The 11630-nt window shown below is 36.8% G+C and overlaps 2 protein-coding genes across 5 annotated transcripts; one reads left to right on the forward strand and one right to left on the reverse strand.

Annotated features, from left to right (window-relative positions):
* The first annotated feature begins 359 nt into the window (after positions 1 to 359).
* Positions 360 to 4577, forward strand: LOC131006481 (ribonuclease 2-like). Its single transcript, XM_057933637.1, has 9 exons — positions 360 to 708; positions 2095 to 2123; positions 2238 to 2311; positions 2465 to 2566; positions 2683 to 2686; positions 3282 to 3373; positions 3948 to 4109; positions 4203 to 4269; positions 4338 to 4577. Exons 1-9 carry the CDS (start codon positions 464 to 466, stop codon positions 4379 to 4381), a joined length of 819 nt encoding a protein of 272 aa, XP_057789620.1. The 5' UTR covers positions 360 to 463; the 3' UTR covers positions 4382 to 4577.
* Positions 4578 to 5290: 713 nt separating this feature from the next.
* LOC131006482 (uncharacterized) lies at positions 5291 to 11275 on the reverse strand. 4 transcript variants are annotated; one of them, XM_057933640.1, is made up of 8 exons: positions 10997 to 11275; positions 10315 to 10453; positions 9672 to 10206; positions 8963 to 9310; positions 6903 to 8035; positions 6254 to 6429; positions 6022 to 6149; positions 5291 to 5922 (listed from the first exon to the last, which is right to left on the reverse strand). In XM_057933640.1, exons 3-6 carry the CDS (start codon positions 10033 to 10035, stop codon positions 6346 to 6348), a joined length of 1929 nt encoding a protein of 642 aa, XP_057789623.1. In that variant the 5' UTR covers positions 10036 to 10206; positions 10315 to 10453; positions 10997 to 11275; the 3' UTR covers positions 5291 to 5922; positions 6022 to 6149; positions 6254 to 6345. The 4 variants fall into 4 exon arrangements, with proteins under 4 accessions (XP_057789623.1, XP_057789622.1, XP_057789621.1 ...); XM_057933639.1 differs by having other exon boundaries at positions 10315 to 10508; XM_057933638.1 differs by lacking the exon at positions 10315 to 10453.
* Between the last annotated feature and the right edge of the window lie 355 nt (positions 11276 to 11630).

The following is an 11630-nucleotide window of genomic DNA, read 5'->3' on the forward strand; positions in this document are numbered from 1 at the left end:
TGATAAATTGATTGGCTTTTGCATATTTTTCAAATTGTAATATTACTAACATTTTCTGAATCAAAACCATTTTCTAGATTTTACTATTCCTTAATTTCTTAATCAAAATTGTGTCTGCAAGTAACAAAATACAAGTCTCAAATTTCGATATTGTGTTACTAAAATATTTACATTATCGTAATTCACTTCTGCAATAATGGGCGACTATTTTCTAGTTATCCAAAACGATATCTCAAAATTTCAAAATGAAGATTAAAAATTAAATTATCATACTAATCTTCAATTTGTATGGGCGCCTTAATCTTTAATATTCCCGCTCCAAAATATAATAAATTCAAAAATGATCAAACAGTTGTGATTAAACGGATATTACCCCAAAAATGTAAGAAAAGGTTTATCTTCAATATTCTCTGCGATTGATCCGCTTTCCAAGATCGCATCGCGCGTTTTCTACTCCGCCCCGATGGTTTCTCTCCTCGCCCGCCGGATTGATTTACAGAAAATCCAATGCATTATCTTCGCAATTTTTTGGATCGGATCATCCTGTGCGGCGGAGATGAGCGCTAGTTCGGATTTGGGGGAGTTGTCGGTGAGATCAGGCAATCAACAGAGAGAATTTGATTACTTCATGCTGTCTTTTCTATGGCCGGGAACAGCCTGCCTCTCGTCTGGTGGTGAATGCTGCCACTCCAATGCCTGCTGTCGCCGGTATATTCATTTTTCGCTCTCTCTTCTGAAAATGTAATTACGTTATCGATGCTTTTTTATGCAACGCATATTATTTAGCTTGCTCTGGGTAACTATTAAACAAATAGCTGTCTCTCTCTAAAGAAGAAGAAGAAGAAGCTCTAGACAATAGGAACTGAACTGAACTGAACGGACAGAGTCTTTGTATATAATGCTCTTTCAGGTAAAGAAAGAAGATTATTATGCTAGGTAGATCTGATTGGAATTGTTTCAGTTATTCCTGCAGCAACTTGTTACAAGCATTAAAGAATTAGAAAACAATTGCCAAAATATGATCAGGCTGTAAAGCCTAATTTTGGAAGGGGAGACAGAATACTTATTAGTGATCTAATAGTTCTAGTGACATATAATTATGTATCTAATAAAAATCATTGTCTCTTCATGTTTGCACCATGACAACTGTTTGAATATGGCAAGATCCAGTCAGCACTTTGTTCCCACTATTTTTTGCATGGAAAAACCTGGAGGCTAAATCATTTATATTTATTTTTACTAAATTCAATCTAATTTATGTTGAGGTGCTTCTACTACTTTTTTTACTATAAAATGCTTCATTTCAATAACTTAGCAGCGTTGGTTGAAATTCTTACGTCAGTGGAGTTGGCTGTTTTGATCGTTATACATTATCAATAAACTAGAAAAGATTGGCAGTTGAAGGTGACAGACAGCCTGACCGCCCACAAAAACAACAAAAGAAAGGAAAATAAAATAAAAAACCAAAGTTGCAAAAACAAACAGATAAATAAAGCAACAAATGGAGTTTATGGTCAGGATGTGTACACCTTGAGTTGAGATGATAATCTGCAATAGTTAGTAAAGGACTATTCATTTTTAATATTTCAAAATGTAGAGTTTCGTGATGATCTGCAATAGAATTTTGTTTTATTTTTCTTAGGTCAGATGGTATGTAATCACTTCAACATGTGGTTCTTTGTTGAAATGTTCAAGATTCTCAACATTCAAAGATCGTGTTACCACTGCTGTTATTGCATCTATACATTTGGTTGTCACAGACACATTATTTTTTAAAAATAAATTCCTGCAACTCTGCAAGTAGCTGAATTTAGATTTATGACAACTACACGCTAGAGCTTTTCTAGTTTCCGTCTAATTGTCAATCTTGGCATTCTTGTTGCGGTTATTTAGCTTTCTTGATAAATGTATTTTACATGTCAAGAGGTTTTGAGCAGGCAGTGACATTAACTGTTTAAGAATAAAAAATAAAAAAACCTTATCCTCTTCCATATTTGCTGATGAAAACCTGTTGTGTTATTGCTGCGTGCTGCTTGAGCATTTTCCAATATATGCTAAGGAGACTTACTAGCGTTTCTGTTTAATTTGCTCCAGTTCGAGTGCCTTGACAGAATTTACTATTCGTAAGTGAAGCTATCGCATTCTTGAACAAAACCATGCAGTGGTATGAGTTATCGATAATTTGATATTTAAGAATCTAAGATATGCATGTCCATGTGGTTCTGCTTTCCATGCAGATGGACTTTGGCCTGATTATAATGATGGGACTTGGCCAGCATGCTGCCCCGGTAAAAGATTTGATATTAAAAAGGTACTATTACACAGCTGTAAGTTTCTGTTTATACTCGTTTGCTTTGATGCTTTAGATTTTAGAAGAAATACTTTTCTCAAATCTCAAGCATAAAGGCATTTCTCCTAGAAAGTTTCTATGCTTTGTCCAGTTAATTGATTTTTGTTGTTTCAGATTTCAACATTACTAAGCACCATGAATAAGTACTGGCCATCTTACAGCTGTGAATCTTCGTCAAATTGCCATGGTGGAACGGGGTTGTTCTGGGAACATGAGGTTTGTTGATGCACATTTCTTTATAGCTGGTCAAATTGCCAAGACAAGAAACTAACGGTACTTCCTTTGTTTCTGTCCTGTTTGGAATATTTGGATTGGAACAAATCTGGAGACAGTGGGGTAAGTATCTTGAGAAATTTGGTTCTGCTTGGCTCAATAACTTTCCTTTGTGTCTGACAAGGAAGCTTGTCATATTGGTAATTTGGTATCTCATTCTTTGTCAAAGCTATGCAGGCTGTATGTATTGTTTTTATTTCAATGAATGATTCATATTGTGTTACTATAATGGTTTTTTAAAGCTCCTGGCAACTTTCTACAAATATGAACTTCTCCAGAATCTGACTATCTTCTCCCTATCCATCTTTCAAGTAAATGAAATAAGAAAGAGATGCCAAATTGTGATGGTGTGTCTTTTTCTTTGGCCAGGACGTAGAGTACATCTAAAGCAGTATATTATGCCCAATGCAGTCTTGATCTTTGTTCATATATATAGAAATATCAAATGCAACGATATTTGGAAGTATTTGATTATCACTATACTTAATTTGTCAATGGACCTAATGGTATCAGGTGATTTAATTGCTAATGAGTGAACTAAAGATGAGTGTTTCAAATTGACATAATGTAATTCTATAGACGTCATTTATAGATAAACTTGGAGAATACTTCAACTGGACAGGAACCTTACTTCTTATCTTCATTCTTTTTTTTCCAGAAAAACATGGACCTTGTTCATTTCCGATCATACGAGACGAATATGATTACTTCATGACAGTTCTTAATCTCTACTTTAAATACAATGTCACGGTAAGATAATGCTTTCCATTGAACTTTTCCATTTTGTGCATATATTATATTTTGACTTGCTCTGTTGCTTGTGTAGTCTTATAATGGCATTATCATTATTAATGATCAAGCCATAATAAGACTGCAGAAGCAAGTGAAAAATTATGTAGTATTTTGATATCTAAACTGTTAAGAGTGTTTTCATCTGATTAGAAGGATGTGTGTGATATGTAAAAGTGAGATTAAAATGACAATCGCTCATTTTGGAAGTCACTAAATAGCCTAGACTATTGTTGAACATATCGACTCCATGGATCCCAAAGATTCTAATTCTACCTTCACATTGTTTCCAACAAGTGATGGAGCTTTATCGTCCAAAGTCTAATAGAAAAAACTGATAAGGAGAATGTCTCAGATGGGAGGAACATGCAGCCCAAGTAGCACATCTCTTTCCTCTCTTTGTATTTGTATCTTGTCATATTGAAATACAATGCTTGTGTGCGTGCATATGTACTTGGGTAATTGCTTGCTGGTTGATCATTAATTGATATGAATTGAAGTGGTTTATGGATGATTGAATTGAGAAAGTGAGCAGGAAATTTTAGGAGAAGCAGGCTATGTAGCATCAAACTCTGAAAAGTATCCTCTTGGAGGCATGGTTTCAGCCATTGAAAATGCTTTCCATGCAACTCCAGCACTTGTATGCTCGGGTGATGCTGTAGAGGAACTCCGACTCTGCTTCTGTAAGGACTTCAAGGTCAGATAATCAGCATTTCCTTTTCTGATTTTTTCTTTATTGGAGATACAATGTGATACAGCCGTTTTTTGCTTGTTTCTTCTCTTTACACAGTTTCGGGATTGTGCCGTTGAAACTTCTTGCCCCAAATACGTCAGCTTACCGGAATTTATCTCGTCGGGTGAGTTTAACTTTATTTACTTTAACACGATCACATAACCAAATTCGTGTTCCTCTAATTTATTACAGGTCTTGAAAACAAAGAAGCTGAAGCTTTAAAATTGGAAACATGAACGAGTCATATCTTCGAAAAAACCAAAGATGTGATGATGCTTAGTATTGATGGCAAAATGCACATCACTTGGTAAGATGTTATGGCCTCCAATTAATGGATTGGGAATTTGAATCACCAAACATATTGTAATGATATATATACTTTTTCTTTTCTAAAAAAATGTTGTGTACTATATTTTGAAACATACATACATACATACACACACGTTCGTGTTTGTGATGTTTTATCTGTAACTTAAACTTCTTGAACTGCACATGCGAGTATATGTTAAATAATAGTAGCTCACATTACTGCAATGTGCAACGGAGGCACCGTCAAAAATCTTTGTCGAGAGAGAGAACCAACAATGTGATCGAATTATCTATTTACATATGCTCTATACATCTTACTATATCTTTTAATTCATTTCGAATGCTGAACATGTGAGAAATAAAGTCCTCAAGGGGAGTGAACTCATATATGTGAATTAGTAAATAGCAAAGTCAAGGGTGCAAACTCCACCGGTAACTTCCTCCAAGTTAAATAAAAAAAAATGCGATAAATAATACTAAACAATTAAGCTTATAATCAATTAATTAAACTTTTTGTATACTGAATAAATCGACAGAATTATAGGATATTAATCATTATCCAATATTGTGTTTATTTGAAACATCAAATACAAATGATACATCATATTAATCAAAACACTCGTAAACAACACAATTACAACATAGAACATATACAATGCTAATATTCTGAATACATATCAAAATATTTAATGCATTTTCTTTATAATTAAATGATTTCTCATTGATGTGTGTGTGTATTGGTCTAGCAACAGGTGATTAATGCATAAGGTCTAAGGCCCATGACATAAGACAGAATCTAGTGGGAAAAGGCTACTTAGGAGTGTGAAGACATGGAATATTTCCAAAGATAAGTTCATTTAGCCTCTCAAAAAAAAAAATCATTTAGAAATATTCGATCTATGAAGAACAGGTGGAAATCATCTAAGTTAATCAATGGAGAAATACTGCTATTGACACAAGATAGAAAAATGTCTCACTTCATATGAGCTTGGATATATGAAACGAGCTAGTTGCTCCGGTGAATGTATTCATTATTCGTCGATTCACCTGAGGTTTCTTGAAGAAAAATGATATACTAGCAACCAATTATAAGGAAGCTTTCAGGTGCTGTGCTCTCTGTAGTCGACAGTTAACAGTATGACTAAGACAACTTCAAACGTACGTGGGCCCAATGAAATGAACTTTACTATACAGACAACGTTAAATGGCTACATTCACTTTTTTCAAGCAAGCACGCGACGCGATCATAAGCTTCCCACTTCCCAAAGAGAGACAGCAATGGTACCACCACTAACAAAGACCAATATCGGATAGAGAAAACGAGCATACATATATATGGTTTAACATAACAAACTCAAGAGTGGCTTATCCTGGAAAGCATGTGAAATTCACCTTGTAGTTTCAAGATACAGCTACTGGCAAGTCATTGATCGGCCGCACGAGCTCAATGGGGCTTGTTCTTTAAGTTCTGATGGTTAAAGGCATAAGTATCCAACATTTTATCAGTATTTCTGTCTTAGTTTATAATACATAAATTCAGGAAAGTAGTAACTCAACAAGACAGAACCTGGACGATTCTGCGGAACAATGCAACTCCACCTTTGACTTTCAATACATCAGATCAGACAAATAGATTTTAACCGTTTTCCTGTTTCTTGCGGTGGTTCAAATTCAATGCTATAACCATAGGTGGCCCTAGAAAATAATCTTTCATTTTAGCAATTCATGAACTTTTCCGAGAATTTCCAAAAAGATGCTGGAAGAGTATTAAATATCAAGAATCGAGTTTTCATACAAACCTTGAAACTTTTAATTAAGAGCTCTGCTGTAACAAGGGAAATGTAATGGCATGTCCCATTAGAAATTTGGCGAACAGTCCTAGAGACAAAAATTAAGGCACTGTCTCACTCTTGGCGAACATCCACTTCAGCCACACAATAAAGCAATGCCTTGAAAGGTGTTCTGGCAGATCCACCTACAAAACAGCACGATTGTGAGAAATATAGAAAATCATTTTGAATTCAAACATTCTCTCTAAGGATACAGTCGTATGTTTTGTGTGTATAACACATGAAGCGCAAAAGAACAAAATCACATACTAAACATGAAATCTAAGAGTAGAAGAAAGTCTGGGACCAAATTTATTAGCTAACACATTTCACCATTCTAAAACAGAGTGATCTGATGTCATTAGAAAACAGAATTCTCATCTCAGATGTGATTTTATGGTTTCAGAAACTTCATGCTTTCCCCACTCACATCCTCCAAAATGCTATGAATTCATAAAAGTAGTGTGTAAATCTTTATATACACATCAAATAACCCCATGCTAAAGAATTTGGCAACTACTCAGTACTTGAGCATCTAGAAATTATAGATGAAGAATTAAACAACTTGAAGACTGGATGAGGATTGCAGCAACAACAGAAGGAGAGGTTTTGGACTTACACTGCTCCATATAGAAGAATAACCATCAGTTGAGAGCAACCAATCACCCACCTTGGATTCCACATCTAGCCTGTTACTCAACAAATTATATCCAACCAACTCATCTTCATAATCTTCAGTAGGATTGAAATTTAGCTGTCTTTTCTTTTTGTGTTTTCTATGCTTCTTGCGCTTGAGGCTTACTGAAGATCTTCTATCATAATCTGATCCACTATCTTCCAAAAGTTCATCATCATGTAGCATAGCATACTTGTCAGACTTGCGAAATTTTATTCCATTGCTGATAAACAAAGACTCCCAGGATTCAGTAGTGTGAAATTCCTGTGATAGCCTATAATATATCGCCCAGGACTGCACACCCAACCTTTTTATGACTACTAATTGTTTGCTATTTAGGCCTTTTTTCAATATTGTTGCCAAATCATTGGCCTGATTTGACAGTTCACAAAGTTGAGAAACCAAATCCTTTATCTTTTGTTTTTGTTCCCCGCTACCTTCTTCCTGTACAAGCCGCAGGAGATGGCGACCTTGACTAGTCACAGCAGTCAGCAGAAGTAGCTGATCTATGGTAATAGAAGCACTGTATTTTGAAAGTATCACTTCAAACCATTCAGACGCACTGCCAAGACCAAGTGTTTCTGATTTTTGTCTAAGATATTTCGGTAGCAAATCTAGGAAAAGACACAAATCTTGCTCTTCGAGAACAATCAGAAGGTGATGGCATAAGAATGAGAAAGATTGCTCCATGAGGAACTCATCAATAACTTCCCATACTTCTTCTACTTCCTCCTCATACATCAGGTTAGTAAACAAGTCAACAAAATATTGCGTATCAATCAGCAAAATACTACCATCCTTTAACGACTCGGAGAACTCATGGGATGACCAAAATTCAGGTACATACTCAAGAAAATTATCAACAGTTTGCAGAACATCTAAATCAAGGAAATAATGGGGCTTCGTTGCAACCATGGCAGGAGATTGCCCATGTTTACCTTTCCACTCAAGCTCCTCCCAACAAATATCTCGGTTTACAAAAGCAAACTGGGACAATGCTTTAGCACCCTTTCCATGATCTGTGCCACCAGTACCAGCAAAATTAGAGAACCACTGTAAGATACGCCTAGGATTTCCTGGAGACATAAATGGATTAAGATTCTTAACAGAGTGCCAGCCATTAGAAAATTTGTATAGGAGTACTAGCGCAAATAAATTAATTGACAAAAATATCTAACTTCAATGCAACACGGCATGACATGTACAATTGCTATGAATATCTAAGGATTCTGACAAAATGCCGTTTTGATCTACTCAAGCAAACATACTGCACATTTGCACTGAAGGACTGAAAATTGAAGATTGTAGAAATTTTTTAATTGTTGGCATCTCAGATATGGATGAGATGATAAACATCGAATTGTTTCTTTATAGTTCGGGGGAAAAAATACAACACAATGTCTGAATTCAGACAATCAATGGGGAAGTCAACCACAAAGCTGGTCAATGTGATCCAAACAATGTAGAAGGTGTTTGGCTGAGTTTATAAGCTCTTTAAAACAGCTGTTTAGGAGCTTAGAAGCTCTTAAACAGCTTAAAAGCTCAATTATCCAAACACTTTGACAACTTATAAGCTCTTGTTAATTACATCTTATAAGCTCTTTAAAATAAGCTTAGCCAAACACTCCCTTAAGCTTCCACAATAGGAACCCTTAATAGAATCTAGTTGTACTAGTGTTGGTTGTCAGTAAGATTATGATAGTCAACATGGGAAAGCTGAGTATAATACCAGTGAGTAAAACAATTCTCAGTTCTACATAAATTATAATTATTTATGAATCATAAAATTCAAGGACGATAAGAAGCAACAACTAAAATACTTATTGATCTATATCTATAATGCTATGCATGCCAACTGAAATTCTAGTTGGCCTTCCTGAGATTCAATGCACCTGCTGATATTAGATTAAGGATGGGCTCAGTAAATAATCTATGGAAGCTCTATTAGAAATTTATATCAACTCCAATGTCACAAGAAACTTCCAGTAAAAATCAGCACTTGCCTTTAAAAAATTTCTCCAGCTTGCAGCTCTTCCTTGCTATTATAGGCCCCATCTTTTGTGGTTGCTTCTCAAAGATCAATTGCAGAAGTTGCGATGCTAAGTGCCACTTGATTGGCTTGGATCTCAATAGGCTCAGAAATAAGTCCCGTTGGTAGCGGGGGCGAATGGAGTTTATGCTTGATATTGTGTTACAAAGCCACAGCCGAGCTTCTGATCTGCTTCCTGATGAAATGAACGACCAGATTAATCGTTCCAATTCATCAAGAAGAGATATTCTCTGCTTAATATATTCATCATTCCTAGCATCATCATCCCAGGCAGGCTCGCGCAGGAACAGCTGAAGCATTTCTGCAGTACAACAAATTATACAAATTAAAATATGCCCTTACTAAATACTAATCCAGCAAACTGAAGCAAGACATTTAATAAGCACTGCTCAATTTTCGGGCACAACCATAGTGGGACACAATTCCATCCAACAACAAGTTATGTCAAAAAACTATGATGCCGAATGGTTGCGTCAATGTTCAGAATCAAATAAGCCTAGGAGGCCCTTATCATGTTTAGATCCCCATAGTCGAAGTTGGTCCAACTAAACCCCCGAAGTCCTTAATTTTGAATAATCGGGCCATCTGCCCTAACGGTGAGTTGACGCCGTTTGTTTTCAATTTTTTTTTCTTTTTTTTCGCGAAGGTCGCCGGAAACTTGCCGGAACTGAACTCCTCTTGCTGCTCCATGTTCGGAACCGTGTGAGGAGCCAAATCCAGCATCTCCGAGGCGTTCTCGCTGTATGCCAACACGCTGAAGCTCTCTTCATCAACAACAATCAAGCAACCAAAAGGCTGAATTAGGCTTCTCCTCTGCATCTTCTGGAGATAAGCCGACACCGTCGAAGACGGAACATCGCTAGACGCGTTAACGGAAGTCGAGTAATCGAACTGCTGCTCCGATTGCTCGTAATCCACATGGAGCCTCGCGGCGATTGGGGTCTGAATTAGTACACAAGCGCCAGATCTCAACCTCACTGAGCTCCCCCTTGAACAGCTGCTCTTCTTGGTCGTCGTTTTCGACATCGATAACCAAATCTCACTGCACCAACATCATATCCAACCACACCTCAACAACCAAAATCTTGTAGATTCAAAAGCCCCCTTCCTTCGATTCCCGGTGGCGCTACTGGTGGCTTCCCTGGCGTAGGCGGCGACACCGGCGGCTTGCCCTTCCCCTTGAATTCTGGCGAGTTTCTGGCAACATTGTAGGGCCGTCATTCAATTAATTGGTAGAAATAAACTACAAACTACAAGGATTTTTTGGGTTTTCGTGTTCATATTGACTGCAATACATTTGCTTACACTCGATTTACGAACAACGTTTTTGTTTGAATCTTGCAAGTGATGCCATCTATTTTGTGATGTGAGATATCGTTGTAGTGGTTGTTGGAATGGAATACCTCATGCGTGTTAAAATTTTCACAACAATAGCGTCCATCAACTGTATGACAAAAGTACCAAAAGAGGTTTTTTTGTTTCCGGCGACCTTAGCGAAACTAAAAAAAAAATTAAATAGTTAACGTTGTTAAACGGCAATTAGGGCAGAGGGGCTAATTGCACGAAATTAAGAACTTCGGGGGTTTAGTTGGACCAACTTCGATTATGGGGATCTAAACGTGATAAGGGCCTCTATGCTAGGGGCTTATTTGATACTTAACCCTTCAAAAATCAACTCACTAACAGAAACAGCAACTCTCATGGATACAACTAATTAACTTCCTGAGCAGCAAAGAAGCATAACAGTCCTAATAAACATCTCTTACTTCAAGGGGGGAAAGATCACAAAAACCAACTCGTTCAGAACCCTTCAAACTCAATCCCCAATACTGGGAGCCAAGATTTTCATTATAAATGAGTCGATAACCACGGTCCTTGTATCCTAATGAACATATACACCAAATTCGAAGAACAAACTCGCACGCAATTCAAAATAGATATTGCAGGCAAAAGAAAAAGGGAAATGAACAATAATCACAACACAAACCTGAAATCTCAAACCCCTAGCTGAAGAATTTCGCACAAATTTAGGGTGGAGAATTAGGAATGCGAAAGACCACAATCGTCTGCACTCTCTCCCTCCACGATTTAAAAAATATTTAAAGCGATTTGTGTATTAAACTTCCGCGAAAGAAAAATCCGAGCAATTCAATCTATTGTCCGGCCACCGCTATGAATGGTCGCTCGAATCTCGAATCTAAATGGGTTTCTGTGTTCAGAACCGGTTAAGGAGCGCTGCGAAATGAAACCGGAGGACAAAACGTTTTAAGCGGAAACACCTCCTCACGTTTATAGCAAAAAAACAAATAAATTTTTTATTACATTATTGAGTTGGGCTACGGGTGGAAATCGGGTACCCTATCCGAAAAAATTGGATACTCGATCCCAAATAAGGCGAAACACCTTGTACGGATCCCGAACCCGATTCTTAAACGAGTACCCGAGTCGCGTATTAGAGTACCCTAAATTACCCAGTCAAAATGGCAAGTTTCAAAAGTCAAACTGTGAATTCGGGTAAATCGGGTATTACCTGATTTAGCTTAATAGGGTATTCAGGTACCCTAATAACCGATTTTCTAAAAGAAATTGAAAATATAGCCCCTATTTTCAGCTCTTGTCTT

This window comes from Salvia miltiorrhiza, chromosome 1 (assembly GCF_028751815.1).
Source record: "Salvia miltiorrhiza cultivar Shanhuang (shh) chromosome 1, IMPLAD_Smil_shh, whole genome shotgun sequence".
In the NCBI taxonomy this organism is placed as follows: Eukaryota; Viridiplantae; Streptophyta; class Magnoliopsida; order Lamiales; family Lamiaceae; genus Salvia; species Salvia miltiorrhiza.